Source organism: Bos mutus, chromosome 17 (genome assembly GCF_027580195.1).
Source record: "Bos mutus isolate GX-2022 chromosome 17, NWIPB_WYAK_1.1, whole genome shotgun sequence".
Taxonomy (NCBI): Eukaryota; Metazoa; Chordata; class Mammalia; order Artiodactyla; family Bovidae; genus Bos; species Bos mutus.
Window position 1 is genome coordinate 21,568,875 of NC_091633.1, and position 24,919 is coordinate 21,593,793.

At 48.2% G+C, this 24,919-nt stretch overlaps 1 protein-coding gene across 2 annotated transcripts in view; it reads right to left on the reverse strand.

Moving 5' to 3' along the window:
- Positions 1-2,593: 2,593 nt before the first annotated feature.
- Positions 2,594-24,919, reverse strand: part of SCARB1 (scavenger receptor class B member 1) — a 93,185-nt gene continuing 70,859 nt past the window's right edge. Inside the window, exons 8-13 of one of the 2 annotated variants that reach the window (XM_070386326.1) lie at positions 23,768-23,886; positions 18,223-18,296; positions 13,442-13,493; positions 12,430-12,576; positions 8,409-8,537; positions 2,594-3,540 (exon numbers count right to left, since the gene is read on the reverse strand). In XM_070386326.1, coding sequence (XP_070242427.1) covers positions 8,409-8,537; positions 12,430-12,576; positions 13,442-13,493; positions 18,223-18,296; positions 23,768-23,886 — 521 coding nt within the window. In that variant the 3' untranslated portion in view covers positions 2,594-3,540. The remainder of the gene's footprint in view (positions 3,541-8,408; positions 8,538-12,429; positions 12,577-13,441; positions 13,494-18,222; positions 18,297-23,767; positions 23,887-24,919) is intronic. The other variant, XM_070386327.1, reaches the window with a different exon arrangement.

Sequence of the window (24,919 nt, forward strand, 5' to 3'; positions counted from 1 at the left end):
TTTTAGATTCCACGCAGTTACGTCTTTGTTGGTGGCTCAGAAAGTGAAGAGTCGGCCCGCAATGCAGGGGACCCGGGTTCGATCCCTGGGTCAGAAGCTCCCCTGGAGAAGGGAATGGCAACCCAACTCCAGTACTCTTGCCTGGAGAATTCCACAGACGAGGAGCCTGGCGGGCTAAGGTCCATGGGGTCGCAAAGGGTTGGACACGACTAAGCTACTAACAACAACAACAAGAAAAATGTAACTTGCCTGTTGGACCCACAAGTTCAGATAAAACTTTTTAAAAGACCAAATTTTTTTAAAGAAAATTTCTTTTAAGTCAAAAAAGTGGATCAAATTGAAGAAAAATATTGTTAGCCAAGTCATATTGTAGGCGGGGTGGGGTTACAGTGTAAAGTGAGAGGGTAGGAATAAAGCCTGAGTCAAAGGCACTCCAAGAACTCCCGAGGCCCTGGCCGTGTTAAAGCCTGATGCTGTGTCTCTTAAGGTGGCCTCGAAGCCCATCCTTCCCCTGTGAGGCCAGAGGGCAATTCCTCTCTGAATCCTCAATGAAGTCAGTGGCTGGGTTTAAGGACCAAGCTTGTACCAAAAAAACAAATTAGCTTGAACTTTACCAAGATATTCAGAAGCAAGATGTTCACATAATGATATGCCTGGAGGCTTAATTCACCTCTTCCATCCTGTGATCACTTGGGGACACACACACACACACACACGGCAGAATGGTTTGTGGAGACTGTCTCTTTTTTCCTTCATGGGCACGCAGGGCTGAACGCAAAAGTTGCAAGTGTCTGTGATGAGGCTTGGACACGGGAAAGTCAGCAGTCTTCTCAGTGGTCCTCAAACTCAAGCTGAGGAATACTTGTCACCTGTGAGTCTCCCCAGAAGCAGGCAGCAAGCTCTCTTCCCTGGGCCCCTTCACAAGCTCCTCACTCTGAAGCAGGCAGGTGCAGCCCTTCCCGGCCATTCAGCCCCCACCAGAGGCACACTCTCAAATACTGGTTTCCAGAACTGATCTAAAAGACTGTGTAACCCTTTTGCAAGTCGGTGGTTTCCACTTTGTAGCCTTCTACGAATGTGAAGAAAGGTCAGATGGAGGTGTCAGTTGATAGATCATTAAAAATACTTTTTGGATGATAGATCACCACCCTATTTTTGCCCATTACTCAGCAGTCTAAAAATTGAGTGAAGGACCTCCTGTATAGCATGAGGAACTCTGCTCAATACTCTTAATGATCTACATGGAAAAATAATTTGGGAAAAAAAAATGCGTGTATGTGTGTGTATAACTGAATCACTGTGCTGTACACCTGAAACTAACACAGCATTGCTAATCAACTGTGCTCTAATCTAAAATAAAAATATCCTCATCTTTTAAAAATAAAAAAATGTAAATAAAAGAATTGAGTGACTCTGCTATCAGAATATTCCTTCTACTTCCAGCTATTTATTCATGTAAACAAGGCTTCTCTGCACTTATGCAAAACAAGAATAGGATTGATGACAAAATTGGTCCCATTCTGGCAGTCGCAGTCATTCATGGATACATAAATTAGCTGAGAGTGAAGAGGAAACCACCATCTCATTAGCAAATGTACTTCCATGCAAATAAAAATCACAAAAAAATGTGATACCACTACAAATGATAATGATTTTTTAAAAACCCAGAAGTACCAAGGTATACCTAGATGGTGGGAATGTAGAACGGCGCAGCTACTGTGAAAAAGGTTAAACACAAACTTATGTGTTACCATGTGACCTAGCACTCTCATGCCTACCTATTTTCCTTAAGAGAAATGAAAATCGGGAATTCCCGGGTGGTCCAGTAGTTAGGACTCTGTGCTTCCCCTGCTGTGGGCCCCAGTTCAATCCCTGGTTGGGGAACTAAGATCACAAGAGCAAAAAAAAAAAAAGAAGGAAAAGAACAAATATATGTTCACACAAAAACCTGTATTTTCGTGTTTGTAGCAGCTTTCTATGCATAATCACCAAAAACAGGACATATGTGAAATGTCCTTCAACTCACAAATGGTTGGAAACCTGTGGTACGTACCTATGAGGGAATTCTACTCAAAAATCAAAAGGTGGGTCAAAAGATGGGGTGGGGATAATGGTTCACATGGATGCTATTCTTTCTTAAGGGGAACTGAATTCATGCAGAATTTATATAAAATGTTAAATATACACAAGTTGGAATTCTTAAAACAGTGGAAAGGCAGGCCTGCAGCCCAGTCTCTGAGAGGCACTCATGGCAGTAACGAGAAATGAGATACTGGCTAAAAAGAGCCTGGGGCTTCCCAGATGGCGCTAGTGGTAAAGAACCCGCCTGCCAAAGCAGGGGATGCAAGAGATGCAGGTTCGATCCCTGGGTTGGGAAGACCTCCTGGAGGAGGAGATGGCAAGCCGCTCTAGTATTCTTGCCTGGGAAGCCCCATGGGCCAGAGGAGCCTGGCAGGCCACAGTCCATAGGATCGCACAGAGTCAGACACAACTGAAGTGACTTAGCACTCGAGAAGAGCCTAGAACTTCCAAAGGAACCGCACCCCCTCGCCAACCCAGCCTCCCATAAACAGGCTGTTACAGACTCAGGCAATCACTTTTTAAAAAGGTTTATTACTTCAATTGTGAATTATTTTTAAAAGATGATATTCAGTTTTTCTTCCAGTAGAAAAGAGACAAAGGCTTGTCCCAGAGACCAGGAGTCCCAGACAGATGGGTCTCCTGACCAGACACCCAGGCTGACGTCCCAGACGGAGCCTCTCTACCTCTGCCCTGGCACCTAGTAGCTGCAGACCTTGGTGGGGGGCAGCTCAGGGCACAGCCTCCTGCCACCCCAGTCAGGAAGTGACCAGCTCAGTATACAGGATGATGTCAGTTTAGGCTGGAGGGAAGGGACCCGCACACCCAAACCCATGATCCTGCAGGGGGTTTAGGATGCATCTCCGTTTCTGAGGCCCAGATGGCTGTCCAGTGGCTACAGCTTTGGTCCGGGCTGGGTGCTGAACCACAAAACCTTGCCCACCAGGTTCAGGCACAAGAAGTCAGCACTCCTAGGCTGGATTTGGGGACAGTGGCGGCCTCTCAGGGCAAATGCCCTGTCCTGCATGGATGAGCCACCAGGAAGGGGCTGCAGTGTTTCACAGATGGAGCGGGCCGCTGGGGAGAGGTGACGTGAGTCACTAAGAGCCTGGGCTAGGGGACCCCGTGCCCATAGCACCTACGGTCAGGCCTGTGGATTACTTGGAGAGCAGTTTCCAGAACAGTCCTTGTTGACCAGTCTTTCCCCCAAGTCTCTCAGCAGCGGCTCCATCCCTGAGTATCTGCACACACCTGTGCACACGTGTGGACACGTGCCAGGGGCATGTGTGTGTGTGTGTGTGTGTGCGCGTGCGTGCGTGCAATGTGCAGGAGGTGGGGGGCTCAGACTTTGGGACTGGTGGGCTGTCCACGGAGCGAGTCCTGAAGAAGCGGGGTGTAGGGGCTGGGAAGTTGGTCTGGCTGAGTGGCCAGACAGGGCTGGCTGATGGCATCTTTGGAACCCTGTGGAGAAAAGGCAGGGCACGCTGCATCACTAAGGCCGGCCACCAAGCCCCGCCCATGCCAAGCCCCGCCCACAACCCACCCCGCCCCTTCACATCCTCCACCAGAATGGAAACCCCCCTGGGAGTCCCCATCAGCAGTCCCCACCAATCAAGCCTGAGATGAGAAAAGACTGGAGTGACCTACAGACTCCTGGGCCGCAACTGCAAGGGTCTCCCCATCTCATGAAACACCATCCCGCCCTGCCCTCACCCCATTTTAGAGATGGGGAAACTGAGGTCCAAAGGGACTCGCCTAATACAGAGAAAAGGGCAGAGCAAGGTATTCAGGGCTTATATAAGCAATACTGTCGACACAGGAAAATTGGAAACCGCCTAAACGTCCACTGATATCATAATGCATCAAAACGTAGAGTCGCAAAGTGGTAGTCAACCTACACAGCTGTCACAAACAGAAAATCGAGAAAGGGAAAGCCAGCTGCAGAGTGATTCACATAGCATGCCCTCCAGAGATGTTTCAAAAACTGATCTGTTGCTCATGGATACAGATTTAGAAGGGGAAAACAGGCACACACCAAATTCCTAGAAATGACTGTCTTGGGATAGGGGGAGGGGCTGTGGGGCTTGGTGGGGTGGGGGCAAAGGGCACACAGTGAAATGGAGAACTGGGACAAGATGTGAACAATTAATGCTGCTGAGTCTGGGTGAGAGGGAACTCGGTGTCGTTCATCTAGCTTTACCTTTTTTTTTTAATTTCACAATTTAAGGAAATTTCATGAAATTAAAGAGACATGGATGGACCTAGAGCTGGTTATACAGAGTGAAGTAAGTCAGAGAGAAAAACAAATATCGTATATGAACGCATGTATGTAGAATCTAGAAAAAAAATGGAACAGATGAACGTATTTGCAGGGCAAGAATAGAGAAGCAGATGCAGGGAGCAGACATGCGGACCCAGGGGAAGGGGAGGGCGGGCCGAGCTGGGACACCAGGACCGATGTGGGCACTGCCATATGTAAAACAGATAGCCAGTGGGAAGCTGCTGCATAACACAGAGAGCTCAGTTCGGGGCTGTGTGCTGACCTAGACGGGTGAGATGGGGGTGTGGGAAGGAAGCTCAGGAGGGAGGGGATATATGCATGCATATAGATGAGTCACTTGGTTGTACAGCAGATACTGGCACAACATAGTAAAGCAATCATACTCCAACAAAAAAAAAAAAATTAAAGGTAAGCTGTGATAATAAAAACTGGGGGTAACTTTTCATCCCCCTAAGCCTTCTATCTTCATTCCCCTTGAAGAATGGAGAGAGATGCCTTCTTGCCCAGCAGCTGTGGCTGGAAAACCCCCAAAACCCCTGCCCGCTTGGACCTTGCGCACAAAGCCCAGAGGTCTGCTTCACTGCGGGGTGGGGAAAAATCAAACTCCACTCTGGGCAGGACCAAGGGGAAGGTGAAACTCCCGGCTCCTCTCCTGTGGGACTGATCTCAGGCTACCCAGACTGAGCCACATTCCAGCCAGGAGCAAGGAGGGGAGGTGGTGGGGGTACGGTGTCAGAACAAGACCAGTGCCCCCCGCTGACCCACACTCCCACATACAGGCAGCACGCGACAGTCGGGGTGGTGGGTGGAGGGCAGATTCTCAGCAATGTGGATCCAAAGAACTAAGACTGGAGACAGCCTCGCTCAAAAGTGATCAGTTCTAATGAGGTGGATGAAACTGGAGCCTATTATACAGAGTGAAGTAAGTCAGAAAGAAAAACACCAATACAGTATATTAACCCATATATATGGAATTTAGAAAGATGGTAACGATGACCCTATATGCAAGACAGCAAAAGAGACACAGATGTAAAGAACAGACTGTTGGACTCTGTGGGAGAAGGCAAGGGTGGGATGATTTGAGAGAATAGCACTGAAACATGTATACTATCATATGTGAAACAGATCGCCAGTCCAGGTTCAATGCATGAGGCAGGGTGCTCGGGGCTGGTGCACTGGGATGACCCTGAGAGATGGGATGCGGAGGGAGGTGGGAGGGAGGGTCAGGATGGGGAACACATGTACACCTATGGGTGATTCATGTGAATGTATGGCAAAACCCACCACAACACTGTAAAGTAATTAGCCTCCAATTAATTTTTTTTTTAAGTGAAAAGGGGAAACTGCTTTTTCAAGAAAGACACATGTAACAAACCCTCAAGGAAGCAGAACCTGAGACAGATTCCTCCTCCTCCTCCTGTTCCCTAACACTGTCCTTTAACTGAGGAATGAGGACTTGGAAATAATGAGACTCATAAGAAGGTAAGAAAGATCCAGGAACATGCCCTGCAGGGCTGCCTAGTACAGTTGTCCAGGTTGATCACTGTACAAAGGCACTCAGCCAAGGGGGCTATACATGGGTTGTATTCTGTGTTCTAAACCTTCAGTCCTAAAGCAGGCCATGTCTGCACAGAGGGGCTGTATTTTTCTTACTCACATAAAGACATCTTTCTGGGCTAGCAGCTAAAGGCCACCCCATGCCCAAGTGCAAGGCAAGGTGTGGGATCTCCCCCAGGTGTTCAAAAAAGGTTAGAGGCTTCCCTGAAGGGATTCTAGGTCTTCTGGACCACTAGCAACTTCTCAGGTGCCTGCCTGGCCCCCTAAAACAGCATGAACAGGACACTGCCTTCCCCAAGCACACATGACTGGGGATAGGGGTCTCATCTGGGCTCAGCCTTCCAGAAGGCAAGGCAATAGAACCTCTTTAATCAAAAACTTCTCTGGGACTTCCCTGGTGGTCCATAAGACCATGCTGCCAATGTAGGGGGCGCAGGTTCGATTCCTGGTCAGGGAACTAAGATCCCACATGCTGTGTGGTATGGGCAAAAGATTAAAAAAAAAAAAAAAGCCTTCCCTGATAACTTGAAGCTTGAATTCTGTTGGTAAAGTCAAGAGGAGACTCCAATGTTTGGTGTGGATTTTTTTTGGAGGGGGGCGGGGCAGGGAGTGGTGGGCAGGATGTCCTGGCTGCGTCCAGGGAGGCATAGCCACAGGGCTGAGACCTCACAATCACCAGCTCTATCTTTGCTAAAAGCCAATAACACCCTTCTAGGAAGACCTCACCCTTACACCCCCAGAACACCAAACAAGTTTCTGCAGAAGGGAATTTTGGCTGGAAGGGGGAGGGGTATCCAAGGGGCCAAACTGTACCTAAGAAGGCGTCCCAGAGGAATTCTGGGAGAGAGGAAGGAAAGCGGGGTACCCATCTCTGGCTAGGATGTCCTGCTCCCAAGCTCAGGAGGACACCCCCTTAACACTCAGCCCTGACGTGGTCAGGCTCTCTTATCCCCAGATTGGCAGGAGGAGCCCCCCAGAATCTGGCTGGGGACACAGCTGTCCCTCCCTTCTGCTCCTCGCAGGGACTGGCAGCGCCTGCCAGCAAACACACCCACGCCAGCACTTGGCGTGTTCCGTTTTCTCTCCTCCTCCAACCCTGGCAGTCGAAGCAAACTGGAGCAGCCAACTGGCCCCAAAGAGAAGGGCTGTCGACTCGTCCTCAGGCTTAGCTCTGAAGAAAGCTATTTAAACCCGGGCAGGCACAGCCCAAGAAGCTGGCGAGGGCGGCACATTTTTCAGAAACCAAAATAACAGCTATGATCAGAGGCACAACCATAGTGCGACTGACTCACTGCTGCCCAAACCCCAACAGTAGGGCTAAGAGCTCTGCCTGTCACCTCCCCTGGCTGGACTTAGCTCTCCTAAGACCTCAGACCTAAAGGAACACAGCCCAGAGGAAGGTGAACCCACAAGGCACCAGCCTACTTCTTCTGCAGGTAGGCTGTCAGATACAGGGAGGGCAGCTCGTTAAATGTGAATTTCAGGTAACCAACGAACAGGTTTTCAATATAAGCGTGTCCCGACAATTGCATGGGACACACTTAGGCAAAAAATCATTCACTGTTTACCTAAAATTCACATTTAACTGAGCATCTCTTTGCTGCTGTTATTTCTTGGGAGTTTTTTTGGTTTGTTTTTGCTCAATCTGGCAATCCTACCTTCAGACTGAGTCCTGGATATATAGTGGGTGCCCAGGTGATGCCTAAATTGTTTCTTCCTTGGTCAGTCATCCCAGATTCACTTAAACCAATCTATATCAGGGACTTCCCTGGCAGTCCAGTGGCTAAGACTCCACGCCTCCAATACAGGGACGTGGGTTCGATTTCTGGTTGGGGAACTAAGATCCTACACTCCGCAGGGCGCAGCCAAAAATAAATAAATAGACCAATCTACTCATAATCCCCTTGGTTCGTGTGCGCTTAGTCGTGTCTAACTCTTTGCGGCCCCATGGACGGTAGCCCACCAGGCTCCTCTGTCCATGGGGTTTTCCCAGGCAAGAATGCTGGAGCAGGATGCCATTTCCTTCTTCAGGGGATCTTCCCAACCCAGGGATCAAACCCACGTCTCCTGCACTGGCAGGCGGATTCTTTACCACTGAGTCACCAGGGGATTAAAATAACACATTCCCGGGGCCTGTCCATGATTCTATTTCAGGAGGTTTAGAAGAATGTCCTCAGATCTTCATTTTTAGCAGACTTCCCCAGAAGAGTCAATTGCACCGGAAGTCTGAGAAGCAGCTGACCTAAACCTCGATCCTGCCTTTTTAAGACAAACTTGAAAATAAGACACCGGCCCCACTAATCGCCCTCCATCCCCTACCACATCTGGGATCACTCAGAATGTAAGAAGACAGCAAAGTACACATTTTCAGTCTGTAGACAGGTGAAGTGCAGGCTGAAGAGATGGATGAGATCCAAAGCCTTTAAGGGTGCCAGAGTTCTACTCACTACGGGAGGAGGTGGGGAGTGGGGGGGCATTACCTGGTACCCACCTACAGTCTTGCTTCTTGCAGTACAGTCCCCTTGGGAGCTGATGTCATCAGGAATTCAGAATAGGCCTGAACGGCCTCCTTATCCTTTGAGCCCTTTTTAAAACTAATCCAAAATAAATAGCATTTCTCCTAGAAGATAACCAAGCTAATTTATAGTTGCCGTCGCAGCTGAACACACACGGGTTTTATAGGTTTCTTCAATTTGCAGGGTTCTTCAAAAAGCAGAGGGTGGGGTACAGAACTTTCACGTCCAACCACCATTAATGATTGCAATTGGGAGATCTGGGAAGTGATAGTGCCCTTCACCCAAGACACGTACACCAGCATCTTCAGGAAACACATTTGGTCAGATGGGCAAACTAAAAAGGGTCTTTCGGCCTGAGAATTTAGGCCAAGTTGAGCAGGGCAGATGGGCTATGGTGCTCATGGCGGCTCAGCCTAGTCTCAGAGAGGTGAGCAAGTGGCATGTGGAGAATTTCATGCTGTACTGACTGAGCCAGCAGGTGGCATTTTAAATAGACCAGAAACAGAGGTGTTTCTGTTTAAAATAATTTTTTTTTCAAGAATGACTTGAACAAAAAAAACGTCTTTGAAGAGAAATTAAAATATGTTGAGTTTAACGACGTGCCATTCTTTTTTTTTTCCCCCAGGGGAAATATATAAAAACACAAAAGGCCTAACCCTTGCTAAACCAAAAATTACACGTGTTTGTCATTCAGCTGTGTCCAGCTCTTTGCGACCTCATAGACTGTAGCCTGCCAGGCTCCTCTGTCCAAAACACACAATGGGATAAATTTCATTGATTGGGCCTCCACTATAACCTGCGGGGAAGGAGCCTCACCATAATTAATAGAAAGGATGAATAATCTTATGGGACTTGGGGGACAAGGATGGGGGGTGAAGCAGGGAAGTGTTCACATCCTGCATCCTCAGTCTCCTCCCCCTTCCCCTTCTAATAGACCATTAGGAGAGAGACAGAGGGGACAGAGGGCGGGGGCTGTCTGGCCCCGCCCTCACCAGCTGCTTCCCCTGGCCCCGTCCACCTCACCCCCACCCCCCGCCTGTGTGGCTGTGTATGTCTTCACTCCTGGAAACGCACAGTGATGCTGGGCCTGGGGAGTCATCCACAGACTGGGGGCTAGGGCCTCTGGTCCCCTCTGTCCTCCAGCATAATTCATTCCAAACACCATTGGGAGTTCCCTTCTGCTCTGGCTGGGACAGTGACAGAGGACAGGGTCCCCAACGTTCATTGGGGGCTCAAGACACCAGAGGCCCTGGTACCCTCACATCAGTGCAAACCTTTTCCCCCGAAGGATGGGGAATTTGGAAGAGAAATGGTGATAAAGGTCTGAAAGCCCAGGTTAAGAGCCTGGAAAGGTTTAATATCGCCCCAGCTACCAACAAGCAAGCAAGCATGCAATCTGCCTCCGAGAAAAAGGCAAAAGAGAAAAGGCTGTTTGCCAAAGCTAAAGCAAGAAAGCGGGTGTTGCAGGTGGCCCGAGGGGGCAGCAGAGAAGCTGGGCAACCCCCCTCCGAGGCCCAGGCCTGGGGCTCCAGGAAAACTTGGAGGGGGGTGCCCCACAGGGGGGTTTCTGGTTCATGGATTCAATATGGCCTTGCAAGACTCTGCCACTGAGTGGTGTCCGCTGTCTACCAGCTAGCTACTCACCCAAGTCCTCTGCCCTGGGGACCCTTGTCACCATGTGATGGCAGTAACCTGCCTAAAGCCCCCTGGTCTCCAGACCTCACATCCTATTCAGGTCTGTACCCCCCAAACTGTGCAGTGTCCCCTCAAAATAAGCTGTGAAAGTGTCAGTTAATGCCATGAATGAATTCCTGAATGATGCCAAATCAGAAAGGGGTTTTCCTTGGGACTTCCATGGCAGTCCAGAGGTTAAGACTATGTGCTTCCCCTGCAGGGGGCAGAGGTTCAATCCCTGGTTGGGGAACTAAGAGCCCGCATGCCCTGCCGCAAGGCAGAGGGAAAAAAAGACCAAGGAAGAAAGAAAAGAAAAAAAGAAAGGGGGTATTTGTTGTCCCCTGATCTTCTTCCAGACTTTGAATGGCAGATGCCCCAGGACTGGTTCTTCAGGGCTCTTGTTCCTGAATACTTGCTCCCATTCTGGTCCAAGCCAGAGTATCCTAGCTCACCTGGGCCTCCCCACTGGTCCCCCTGCTTCTGCTCTCTCATTGGAAGGCCTATTAATAGTTGCCACATGTCAACCGACCCAGTCACTCCTCTCCTTAAACCTATTATTGACCAGAGACGTATCAACATGTTTTTAGAGAGTGAATTAACATGTTTAAAAAAAAAAAAAACACATTAATACAATTAACATCACCATGCGAAGTTGTTAGAGCTTAAAATTGATTAAGGGCTCATTATACAGCTTATGATTGTCATTATCACTCACGGTTTGCTTCATTAAGGTTTTTGTTCCAATCCTGTTTATATTATAAACGTAAAATTTTCCCCAAAATGACACATTGTGAAATTTTGAGTGAAGAATAATTTTTTGGTGAATTTTAGGCAGATACTTTCTCTGACTGTCTGCACAACATATATACTAGTGTCTCAGAAGACAGAACATAGTTCTGATTCAGACAATGTGAATATTAGACCAACAAAGAGACAAAAAACCTTAGTGATTGATTTTGATGCAGAAAGTGAAAACATAACTCACGATGCTAGAGAATGCTCCTTTGTTTCTACAGAGGAGTGGGTTGAAGACAACATTTCATGAAAATGAGAAGACTGTACAGGTGTGTCAGGGGTAACTATTGATTGCAATAACCTACACACAGTCAAATAACAGAATTAATTTTTGGCTGGCCAAAATAAAAATCGCCGGCTACAGGCATTTGTTTCTGCAAAAATTCCCCAGTCAATAATGAGTTAAAAGCTTCCAGTCATCCCTTGGAATCAGTTCCAAGCCGCTCACCCTGAGTTACAGGGCCAGGAATGACCTACCTCTGCCTCTGAGATACCACCTCCCCTGCTGCCCCTACAGCCAATCTAGTGTGGCAGGATCCTCCAATACAGCCCCACCCATTCCTGCCTCAGGGCCTTTGCACTGGCCATTCCTCCACCTGCAGCAGTCTTTCCATGACTCTGTGCTGAGCATTCACATCTAAGCCTAAATTCAACCTCTTCAGAGAAACCTCTTCTGACATTATTGCTATCACTGTCCCCAACCTCCCTGGATACTGTGGAGCCCAGTCTAGCAGCCAAATGTGGCTGTGGAGGCTTTGAAATGGGGTGAGTCCCAATCAAGATCTGCTGTAAGTGTCAAATACACACCGATTCCAAAGACTGCACTCAAAAACATAATGCAAAAGTACTTAATTTTTTTATATTGATTGCAGATTGAAATGGTAATCTTTTGGATATATCCAGGTTAAATAAAAGATATGATTGAAATTAATTCCCTTTTACCTAACGTGGCTATTAGAACATTTAAATTTAAAATCACACATGTGGCTCGTGTGGTATCTGTCCTGGACAGCACTGCCCTGAGCCCATCACATTCTCTATCATCTTTATCATTGGTGAAATCACTTCTTCTGTTTAGTTACTTGACTCCCACCTGTCTTTCCAACTAGAATGCTGGTCCCCGCATGCCCATCAACAGGAACTGTCTTGTTCACTGTTGTACGCGCTGTACCTGCCAGAACCTGGCAGCCAGCAGCTGCTGACTAGAGGAACAAACCATTCGAGTACCAGGTCTCATGATCCAAAACCACTGCAGTGCCTCTAAAGTTGGGCCCCCTAGCCTCCCAGAACAGGCAGAGAAGTGGTAACAGAAGGTGCAGGAAAGGCAAGGATGCAGTGATGGATGGCTCCCCAGCCCAAGCAGAGACCTAGGACTGCTGCTCGAAGTGGGTGCAGGCTGAGGGTGCAGGCTGTGTCCATGGGCACAGCAGGAAGGGACAGTTGGGGAATCTGACTTAAGCCCCTCCTTCCCCCAAGCAGGCAAGCAAGGGACCACTCAGCCCAGGCCATGCTCTGACCACTACTTACTTGGCTCCGGATTTGGTAGATGATGGGGATGAGCAGTAGGACGCAGCCCAGGGCAACGAGCACATACTGGGCATAGTGTAGCACTTTGGGCATCAACACCAGCTGGATATAGAACGTCTCAAGGGTCTCACCCTCCATTGCTCCACTCTGGGGAAGAAGGACAAACAGATGGACTAGGGCCACATGCTATAAGCTGAGGGTGCAGATGCCACTCTATCCCTTCCCCATCCCAAGACCACTGGCCAAAGCATGCCATTAGCCAGCCTCTATGTCCTCCAGGGCCACACAACAGGACTATATTTCCCAGACTCCCTTGCAGCTAGGCAGGCCCATGTGACTTCTTCTGGCCAATGGGATGTGGGCACAAGGATGTTACAATTTCCACGCCTGGCTCCCATGTGATTCTCTCCATCTCTTTGCCAATTTACTGAATGGAAATGGATTCTGAGGATCTCCGAAAGGTCAGGACCAAACGATGGAAGGAGCCCAGATGTCCCCAAATGTCTGCATGGAGCAGAGCTCCACCTCCCCCCTCCATCAGACTGTGATGTGAGCAGGAAGCGAATTTGACATTTGGAGACTGTCTGTTCCGGCTGTTAGCTCACCCTAAATTAAAATGAACTAAGCCAGAAGGAATCTTGAAAAGCTGGGAGAAAAGGAAGTTCAATAAAAAGCTGACACACTGAAAACGAACTTCCCTTCATCTTTGGAGAAGTGGTCACATGCATTAGCAAAATTATTTTATACCCTGACCAGGGACTTTACAATCTCAGGCAGCTTCGTCTTTCTCATCTCAAGTGAGCCTTTCAGTCCAGTGGCATGATTGACATAAGGTGCTTGGAGAGGGTGAAATTTCTAATAGACTGTTCTGCATCACAGAGTCCAGCCACCCAGTCCCGCCTCCCCACCACACACAGCCTCTTGCCTCAAATGCCCACATCAGCTCCTCACTGAGGCATCAGACACCATGACCACAGGTACCTGATACCCAGGGAGAGGGAGGCAGCCTTACCTCTTCGAACCACATTAGCGGCAGGACCACTGGCTGGATGTTCCCAGTTTGTCTGGAAATAAGGGAGATCAAGCAAGTGAGAAGTTTTGTCAGGGTGCCTCAGGTCAGACAGCTCTGGACCTGTGATTCTACAACGACTATATCGGCGTGGTCTTGAGGAATGGGTATCTCCTGATGGGAAGCAACCTGACAATCTGACAATATCTTTTTAAATGAAAACTTCATGTCTTCTATGTGGTAGGTGCTGCCAGGGACCTAGCTGATGTGCATTTCTTCCTCTTTGAAACAGAATGCCAGTTTTTTGCAGGATGGCAATGTACCCAGCTAACAAACAATGTGGTTTATGCTGATCCCCTGCTTTCCTTCAGGGAGTCTGGAATTTGGGTGCATACCAGGCAGAAAGCGCCGATGTGACCAGCCCCCAGTAAACATCCCCTGGGAAGAGTTTCTACTGGGCATCCCTGGTAGGGGACACTTCACACATATCACAACTCATCACTGGGAGGAGGAAACATGTCCTATGTGACTCCCCTAAGAGAGGGCTCTAGAAGCCTCTGTCTGGTTCCCCCAGACTTCACCCTGTGAGCCTGTCCCCTTTGCTGGTTATGTTTTGAATATTTTCTATATAATAAATCACAGCCGAGTCTTCCCAGTGAATCATCGAACCTGAGAGTGGTCCTGGGAACCCCCGACACAGTCAGTTACCAACAAGCTGTGTGACCTCGGGCATGCCCCTTACCCTCTCTGTGCTTCCTCTGAAAAATGGGGATTATAATGAATTCCCCACAGGGTTCTAGTGAGGACTGAATGTGGATACATGAAAAATACCCAGCATATAGAAAGTGTTCAGTGTTTATTACTGTTGTCTAGTTGTTAAATGGCTTTCCAGGTGGGTGGTTCCATGGTAAAGAATTTGCCTGCCAGTACAGGAGACTCAGGAGACACAGGTTTAACCCTTGGGTTGGGAAGATCCCCTGGAAGAGGAAATGGCAATACATTCCAGTACTCTTGCCTGGAAAACTGCATGGACAGAGGAACCTGGAGGATTAAAGTCCACAGTGTTCTAAAGAGTCAGACATGACCTAGCGACTGAGCATGCAGCTGTTAAATGCCAGGAAACAACAGAACAAACAAATATTCCGTAACTTCACCTTCCTGAGTCTGCTTAAAGAAGGCACAGCTGGAGGGGAGATGGAACCCACTAGGGGGACAGGCACTAGAGTCGGCACAAAAGGCCCAAATCCTCAATCACAATTCTCAAAGATCACTTATTAAGGAGAGTGCTGGGTAGTGAAATGAATTTACACAGTATCACCTGCAGAGGAGACAGACATGGAAAACATTCTAGAAATACAAGGGGGGTCCACCTTCACTTCGGCCTCTTTCATCTGAGTTTCTAAGAACTGATGTCAATTAAATGCACAGACCGTGCAACCCTCGTGCCTCTATCTTGTGACCAAACAGCACAGAAGTTCCTCGGAGAAGTCACAGCTTGATGGCTCTGTTTCTGGAACAGCTGTGTTTCTAGACTTTGCCCACACTGGTTCCTCAACAGCCCTCAGGGATGTTGATAAACACCATCTTTGAGACCACCACCCCAGCCCACAGCAGCTCTGAACAGCTGGGGACACAGAGCCCCAGAGAGATCAAAGTAGCAGTGTGTGGCCACCAACAAGCAGAATCCAGCCACCCAGAGAGACTGACCGCTGGCTTGGGCAACATTTGTCAGAATGAACTCTCAACAGGTGAAACTGAGGTGTTAAAATCCAGATTCTGAAACCTGCGTTTGCAAATGCATCGGATGTGGCCACACTGAGCCCGAGGCCCCTGGTGCTCTACAGAGACTGGCCCTTGGCCCCTCCCCACCCAGCCTGTCCGGTTCCTCTGTCCTAGTCACCTGCCCGCCCTGAGCATGAAGTTAGCAGACCAGGCATTGAGTGATGGGGGGCCCTCCGGAACTCCAGCCTGAGCAGCAGACGCCTAAGGCCCAACATGGGGCTGTCTCACCAGCCACAAACACTTCAGGAACAAACTCTCTGAGCAGACTCAAAAGGTAAAGATGGAAAGCTTGGACTTGTTGGCGGTCCAGTGGTTAAGAATCCACCGGCCAAAGCAGGGGACACAGGTTCAATCCCTGGTCGGGAACATTCCACTTGCTGTCGAGCAACTAAGCCAGCACACCACAACTACTGAGTCTGCCCTCTAGAGCCCGAACTCTACAACAAGCTAAGTGACTGCAACGAGAAGCCTGTGCACCGCAACGAGACAGCAACGAAGACTTAGCAAAGCCAAAAAATTAAAAACTAATTAATTGAATTAAAAAAAAAAAAAAAAGCCAGCAGAGGAGTGCAGATGAGCTATACGAATGATCCCCAGTGCACTCAGACAAAGTGTTATTATTCTTTCCAGCTGAAAGACATCTCACAAAGCCAAACAGATGCTCACATTCCTGCAGCCCAGGAATCTTTCTGAAGGATTTTTTTTTTTTTTTAATGGAACCATTTCAAACACACTAAGTACAGACCCTGACAGAACAACCAATCAGCATGCTCCCTCACCCGGCTCTATCCTGAATGAGTGAGTGAAAGTTGCTCAGTTGTGTCCAACTCTTTGCCATCCCATGGACTGTAGCCCACCAGGCTCTCTGTCCATGGAATTCTCCAGGCCAGAATACTGGAGTGAGTTGCCATTTCCTACTCCAGGAGATCTTCCTAACCCAGGGATCGAACCCGGGTCTCCAGCATTGCAGGCAAGATTCATTCCCAAGTGATGTTATAGCAAGAGTTGGCGAGGACATGGAGATGCTGGCACCCTCCCACGCTGCTGGTGGGAGTGTGAAATAGTGCAGCCGCCCTGGATAACAGTCTGACGGTTCCTCAAACGGTTAAACATAGGGCCACCAGAGGACCCAGCAATTCTGCTGTAAGATATCTATCTACCCAAGAGAAATGAAAACATACATCCACATACTCAGGCATAAATATTCAGAGCAGGACTTCCCTGGTGGTCCAGTGGTTAAGAATCTGCCTGCCAATGCCGGGGACCCAGGTCCCATCCCTGGTCCAGGAAGACTTGACGTGCCAAGGGGCAACTAAGCCGGTACACCCCAACTACTGAGCCTGTGAGCCTAGAGCCTGTCCTCCACAACAAGAGAAGCCACCGCAACGAGAAGTCTGTGCAACGCAACCAGAGAGTAGCCCCTGCCCGCTGCAACCAGAGAAAGCCTGAACACAGTAATAAAGACGTAGCACAGCCAAAAACGAAAGACACAAACTTTTTTAAAGATTTAGAGCAGCATTATTCATAACGGCCAAAGAGCAGAAACAGCCCAAATGTCTATCAGTTGATGAATAAAAGCACGGTCTTGCCAGGCAATGGCATATTATTCAGCAGTAAGATGGACTGAAGTGCTGACACCTGCTACAACATGGATGAGCCCTGAGAACCCCAGGCTAAGTGAAAGAAGCCAGTCACATACAACTCTGTTCACATAAGATGGCCCAAATGGGTAAATCCAGAGAAATGGTAAGTAAATTAAGGGTTGCCTGAGGCTGAGGGAAGTGGGGAGTGACGGCTAACGGTGCAGGGTTTCTTCTGTGGGTTGATGGAAAAGTTTCAAAATGGACTGTGGTGATGTCGTCCAACTCTGTGAATATCCTACTGCACTGTATGTTCTTAAAGGGTGAGTTTGGTACCGTGTGAATTAAATCTTGATGAAGCTGTTACTGGAAAAACAAAAAAACAGAAAAAGAAAACCTGTGCTTAAAAAATTTCTCCTGTCTACCATATGACCCAGCAAGCCCACTCTTGGGCATATACCCAGAGAAAACAGTAATTCATAAAGATACATGCACCCCAGTGCTCACTGCAGCCAAGACACAGAAGCAACCCAAATGTTCGTCAATAGAAGAATGGATAAAGATGTGCTGTGTGTGTGTGTGTGTGTGTATATATATATATATATATATATGAATATTACTCAGTCATAAAAAGGAATGAAATTGTGCAGTTTGCAGAGACACGGATGGGCCTAGAGACAGTCACACAGAATGAAATAAGAAAGAGAAACACAAATGTTGTATATTAACACTTATATATGGAATCTAAAAAGATGGGACAGATGAATCTATTTGAAAAGCAGAAATAGAGACACAAACATTAGAGAACAAACGTATGGATTCCAAGGAGGGAAGGGAGCTGGAATCAGCTGGGAGATTGGGATTGACATAAATACAATGGATACTATGTGTAAAATAGATAACTAGTGAGAACCTGCTTTACAGCGCAGGGAACTGTACTCAGTGCTCCATGGCGACCTGAACGGGAAGGAAACCCAAGGAAGAGGGGATGAACGCACACACAGAGCTGAGTCACTCTGCTGTACGGCAGAAACAAAGCAACATCGTAAGGCAACTACACTGCAATTAAAAACATAAAAAAACACCTCTCCCCCCTCAGGTGAATGGTCTCACTAGAGAATGAGGTTGGCCAAGTTTCCATTTTCAAACACGGTTTTAATTTTTGCTACCCTGTCAAGGGAGAAACAGCTTGGATAGAATATTCTGACTAACGGGGGACAAACGTCAACAGAGAAAAGGCAAGGGTGTCAGGATGTGGTCTGGACTCAGCTCAGAGCTAAGATTCCCCTTAGGAGTTCAAGGGGCAGGGACCAAATCCCACATCCCTCCCCAGACTTCGAGTTCCCAAGAACAAGGCCAGAGTCTCCCTGAGTCCCCGATCTCTCAACCGCAAGGCAGCCCCTGCTCACAGACCCCACTCACCCGATGCCTTTCACAGACTTAAGGAAGAGGCTCAGCTGCAGTTTCACAGAGCAGTTCATGGGGATTCCGGTGACCTGCGGCAACAAGCACAGTGAGGGGCTAGCCCTTCCTGGACCCCCGAGAATCCCTTCTAATCCCCCTCTCCCTGGTCCCATTCAAGAAGGTGCATGTCCCAGGTGAAGTGCCCATCTGCTGGGGTCTCCTCTACCCACTCTAACCCCTGATGGGTAAAAACATATTCCCCAAATGGCTCTTATGTCCACAACGTTGAGGGAACCCCTCCAGAGAACCAGACTATCTCTGGATGGGAAAAAATAATCCTTTCCATCTTTCCACTCATACAAGGCATTCCTGAGTACAGAAGGATATTTCTCAGTCATTGCCCCTCCCTCCAGCCTCCAAATAAAATAGATTTGCACGTTGATAAAGTCACTATCTTCTCCAACCCCCCACCCCTCTCCATTCCCTCCTGCCAGCATCTGAAAGAGAAAGTCTGAATCAGGAAGCATGCCTGGTCCCTACTGTTTACTCCCTCAGTCGTGTCCGACTCTCTGTGACCCCGTGGACTATAGCCCACCAGCCTCCTCTGTCCATGGGATTTTCCAGGCAAGAATACTGGAGTGGGTTGCCATTTCCTTCTCCGGGGGAATCTTCCCCACCCAGGGATCAAATGCGCTTCTCCTGCATTGACAGGAGGATTCTTTACCACTGAGCCACCGGGGAAACGTGGCTAGTCCCTAGTGCCTCTGAAATACAATTTCATGGAATCTCTATTTCAACAGAGCTCATGCCAAGGGCAGGCGATGATATTTCACAGAGAGTTTAGTGATACTTTTTCTTTGTGTTTAATTTTATGTTAACCTTCTTAGAGAAAATTTTTTTCCTTTTGTTTTTTTTTTTGGCTCCACTGCACAGCTTGCAGAATCTTAGCTCCCCGACCATAGATCGAACCCCAGGCCACCACAGCAAAAGGGTGGAGTCCTAACCACTGGACTGCCAGTGAACTCTCCATTTGGAGAGAATTTTTTTTTTTTGGCTTTGGGATCTTAGTTCCCTGACCAGGGATCAAACCTGTGCCCCTGTATTAGAAGCACAGAATCTTAACCACTGGACTGTCAGGGAAGTCCTGGAGAAATTTTTAATTTCCAATTTGAAAGCTTCCTTTGTACAGGATTTTTTTTTTTTAATGAGATCTTGTTTTTTAAGCAGTAAGTCAATAACGGGAGAAGTGACACACATCTAGAACCAAAAACCAGGAAGGTGGTACCAGAATGGTGTCAGGAAATGAGACTGGAGGGACTTTCCTGGTGGTTCAGGGGTTAAGAAACTGCCTTGCAAAAAAAAGAATCTGCCTTGCAATGCAGGCGACACGGGTTTGATCCCTGGTGGGGGAACTAAGATCCCACATGCCTCGGGGTGACTGAACCCTCGTGCCACAGCTACTGAGCCCGTGCCACAACTAGAGAATCTGTGTACCATGAAGGACCACATGACACACCCAAGACCCAGTGCAGCCAAATAAATTTTTTTAAAGAAAGGAAATGAGAATGGAAAGGAATCTAGGTTTGAGGACAGACTGCTGCTTCTCAGCTGAGACTCTTTCTCATCTGAAAAGTGGAGACAGCTCTGCCCACCTCGTAGGGTTTCTGCAAGGGCAAAGTCAGGGATGCAAGACAGCCACACTCAGGGCCATAAACGCTGCGTCGTTATCACAGACACCAGTGGGAACAGGCATTATCTTCTAGCATAGCCCAGCATCCTGAGGTCTTCTGGGGCCCCAGGGCACAGAGGAACTGGCCAAAGGCCATGCTGCCATGGCCGGGGAGAGTTTGAACTTGAGAACCTGGCAGGATGTGAGTGAGATCCCCCATGTATGAAAAAGCGTTCATCCGGTGGGCCTGAGGCTGCCCTCCTGGCATGGTGGCCCCTGTTTGGCCTCTGGGATCCTAGATTTCAGGGGGCTCCCATCTCTCCCTGACAGATAAGAGGGGCTCCCTGGGCCTAGAGGGTTTGTAAAACAGGTTAGTTTATGCTGACACCTACTTTCCTTCCTGGAGTCTGGAGTCCGTGCCAGGCAGAGGGTGCCCGCAATAAACACCCTGGGCGCTGAGTCCTGACTGAGCGTCCCTGGCTGAGGACACCTCACACGGGGTGCGAAGTGTGCCCTGTGTGATGCCCCAGGAGAAGGCTCTGGGAGCCTGTGCCTGGTCCCCGCAGACTTCACCCGCCGTGCCTTCCCCCTTTACTGACTGTGCTTTCTGTCCTTCACCGTGACACATCACAGAAGTGAGTGTGACTACCTGCTGGGTCCTGGGAATCCTTCTAGCAAATCCTCCAATTTGAGGGTGATCCTGTAGACCCCGACACATCCTGCTCTCCAGACTCTACATGCTGAGGTCTCTGCTCGGGCCACTTCCTTCCCCAGGAAATATGTCTCCTTCCCTCCCTGGCTGTCCCTCCAGCTGCTGTCTGGCCACCTCTTCTTGAGCAAAGCCCTGCCTCTCCCCCTCATCCCAACCCCACAGAACAGATACTTGCCCCACGAGCCCACATCTGTCAGGGGTTTCCCTCCCCCAGTTTCCGGAGCAGAAAAGCAGGCCACAGAGAAGCCGCTGCCAGGAGGCATTCTGTTTTCAAAGCTAATGAGAACAGAAATCAGCAGATCCACCCCCATGCTCATCCTCCCCAAATCAACAACAAATCCGAGGCCACTTCCTCTCCCTGTCTGCCTCCGGCCTGAAACGAGAACTAGGAGAAGACTACTTCTGCATCTGCTGATTCACTGCTGCAAAATAACTCTTTGCATCTCTCCAGCCTCCCAGACTTAACTTTCTTTCTCAATGTGGGGGAGAAAAAGAAAGTCCATACGCTAAAATGAAAGTCACCAGTGAGAACAGAGAAAAGTCAGCAGAGAGAAAAAAAGGAATAGAGAGAGAGAAGCCGTGAAATGAATGAACTAAAAACGAACGTGGAAAACCATTTGTTAGATTTCTAATAAAAGCCTTTGTTTTTTCTTTCGGCCATACCGCATGGCACCTGGAATCTTAGTTCTCTGACCAGGGATCAAGCCTGTGTCGCTTGCATTGGGAGTGCAGAGCCTTAACCAAAGGACCACCAGGGAAGTCCCTAATAAAAGCCTTTTAAAAACTGGTTAAAAGTTTAAGACAATATGGAAAAGCCTTAACATGTCTAACAATAAAGACTGAATTTAATCTAGAACATGTAATAGAATCATATTAATTATGATCAACTTAATTCATTAATACCCACTTCATCAACTGAATATTAATACAGGACAGAAGGTAGTGGGCATTAAAAGACCTGTTTGTATAGTCAATACTTTAAATTAAGTAACTGTAAGTGTAGTATAAACTTTAAAAATTGTGAATCACTGTATTATACACTGGGGCTTCCCAGGAGACTCAATGGTAAAGAATCTGCCTGCCAATGCAGAAGACCCAGGTTGGATCCCCGGGTCAGGAAGATCCCCTGGAGGAGGAAACGGGAACCCACTCCAGTGTTCTTGCCTGGAAAATCGCATGGACAGAGGAACCTGGCAGACTACAGTCCATGGGGCCGCACAGTCAGACACGACTGAAGCAACTGAGCACAAGCACTTATTATACACTTGTCACTTGAATAATACGGTCTATTAATTATACTTCAGTTTTTTTAAAAGGTTACATCCTCGAGGGTTCCAACTATATGACATTCTGGAAAAGGCAGAACTATAGAGATACAAAAGATCAGCTGCTGCCAAGGGTTTGATGGGAGTGAATGTAGAACGTAGTCGGGGGATAAATCGATAGAACACACGGGATTCTGAAGGCAGTGAAACCATTCTTAGGAGACTGAATGGTGGACACAGGTCATCATGCATTTGTCAAAACCCATAAACCTGAACAACACAGAGTGAAGCGTAGTGTAAGCTACTGACGTTAGTTAATAACAACATTCATTCATCCATTGTAACAAACTTGGTGCCAGGGGAAAACGAGGTCTAGGAACTCTGTATTTTCTGCTCAGTTTATCTGTAGGCCTAAAACTAATCTAAAAAACAAAACAAAAACAAAGTGGGGACTTCCCTGGAGGTTCAGTGGTTAAGACTCCGTACTTCCACTGCAGGGGGCAAGGGTTTGATCCCTGGTCAAGGGAACTAAGATCCGACGCGGTATGGTCAAACAAAAAACAAAACAACATCAAAAAACAAAGTATATTATTTTTTAAAAGACAGACATATGCAAATGATACTCAGGTTTAAAGAAAAAACATTTTGAAATAATAAAAAAATTTTTAATTAAAAAAGAAGACCTATGTTTGAATTCAGCCTTATCCCTTGCTTACTCTCAACCACTAGGATCTCAGTAAATCAAACCCATGTTTACTGAGATATAAGTACTTCTGTGCTAACCGCTAGAATTCAAGCAATTAACAGGACAGAACAGCTCTTTCCCTGATGGAGCCAAGAACCCCATTTACTAGCTGGAGCACTTAACCTCTTTGGGCTGCAGTTTACCCATCTGTAAAATGGGAATGGCAATGCCCACCTCCCCGATTATTATGAAAATTAAATGAGTTGGTGCATGTGGATGAATAGGATTATGTCTGGAGCATAATGAGCATTCTAGAAATATGAATGTGAAGTGTGTGCAGTCATGGCTGACTTCACTAACCCAGATTTATTTTATTTTATTAATTTGGCCAAGCCATATAATTTTCGGGATCTTCGTTCCCCAAACAGGGATTGAAGACACACCCTCGGCAGCGAAGGCATGGAGTCCTAACCACTGGACAGCCAGGGAATTCCCAGTCTGGATTTTTAGTGAAAAAAGAAGAGAGAGCTAGAAGGTGGAGTGCTAGGGGCTGTGGGTTGAGTCAGTGACTAAGAAAATCTGAGTAGTACCAAGGAAAACAGCATGAAAAAGCATCAAGGAGAAGAGCTTCCAAAAAGGCCTATGGAGGGAGACCACGAATGTCCACTCCAGAAACAGAAACCCAAAGAATTTTTTTAACTAACGATAAAGCCACCAAGTCCAAAAGGGCAAATTTGCAGTGAATGGAGGCCCTAAGAGAAGAAGCAACAGGGTAAAGACATGCCCAAGGGAGGGTCACGTGTGCAGGTCTGATATGCTCCTGGTCCCTGTTTGTAGACAAAACATCACACAGGACAAATTCCCCCGAACCCAGTTTATCTGCAAGACGTGCCAGGTTCTTGTCGGTACCTAAAGATCTTTATGGTATGTTGGCACAGCCAGAGGGCTGCCTCTGGCTAATTTACAGGTTGATAACTCCTAATTAATTTACTGTATTATGATCTTTTTATAGAGACAATTCCCTTATGAAGAGATAATAAAGTCCTTGCACTATGGAGTTGGGCAAACTTTGATGACTTGATAGCCTAGAAGCTATCAATGCCAAAGAAACCCAGGCTTCCCATCCCCACCCTGGAACAGCCTGGTACCTGGCAGGGAGAGGAGAAAGTTGAGTGCGCTCCAAACAGAAATTCCCCCCACCCCCACCCACAGGCTGACAGGAAGGGGCTCACCGGGTGGATGTCCAGGAACAAGGAATGTTCTTTTGGGTTAGGATGGAGGCCAGACACTGCCTCTGCCAGGACTGGGTCAGCGTTGTAGAAGTGAGGATGGGAGAGAAACAAGGGCGCATCTGGAAAGCAAAGGGGCAGAGAGGGGGTGTCAGACAAAGGCAGCACGTTTGCACATCCAGAGACCTGCTCACGTCATGCCCTGAGCTGGGTGAAGGGAGGCACAGGCGACGAAAACACAGCCACTGCCCGCAGTGCACCCACTCATGATGATGACAAGATGCAAACAGCAGTAACTAGACAGAGCTCATTCGGTGTGTGATTATTTACCAAGCACCCAAGAGGCACCAGGAACTGGAACCCACCCAGCAAGGGACAAGCTCGGTGCCATAGGAATGGTAAAGGAGGAGAAATCAAAGCAAGGAGAAGATGCTGGCTCAAAGATACCGGCAGAGGAGTTCAGGGGATGGCATTCCAGGTGAAGGGACGGCAGAGGTGAATGCAAGGAGATGAGGAAACGCACAGTGCGTATGGAGCAGACAGTGCCTGGAAGGAATGATGGAAACTGAGGATAGAAAGACTTGAACTTGGGTGAGAGGAAGGGCCTCTGGATTGCCAAGCCAAGCAGCCTGGACTGTCTTCGGCAGGCAACACAATGATCAGAGTTGTTCGGGTGTGCACACCTCAGGTCTCCCTAACGTCCACGGGAGGGGAGAAGACACACCTGCTTCGTTCCTTCTCTCCCAGCAGCTGGTCTGTGGGATGAAGGCCAGTGTGTGAGAACAGACCCTGACTCGGATCCCTCCGAGTGAGGAATTCACACCCAGATACCTGAAGCTGAACCTCTCCGTCAACCGACCGAGAGAGGCAAACACCAGGGCATCCTCATGTGCTCAGGACAACAGACAAGCCTGACCGACAGTGAGTCAAGGAGGAAAAGAATAAGCCTCCCGCAGAAACCGGCAAAGGTCAAGAATGGGCAAATCACAGAGACAGAGCACAGCCGGCAGTGACAGGGGCCGGGAAGAGCAAAGATGGGGAGTGCTAAGGGGCACTGGGGCTCCTCTGGGGTTGATGAGAACGCTCTGGAACTAGACCGCGGCGGACGCTGCACGACATTTTGAATGTACTAAACGTCACCGAATCGTAAACTTT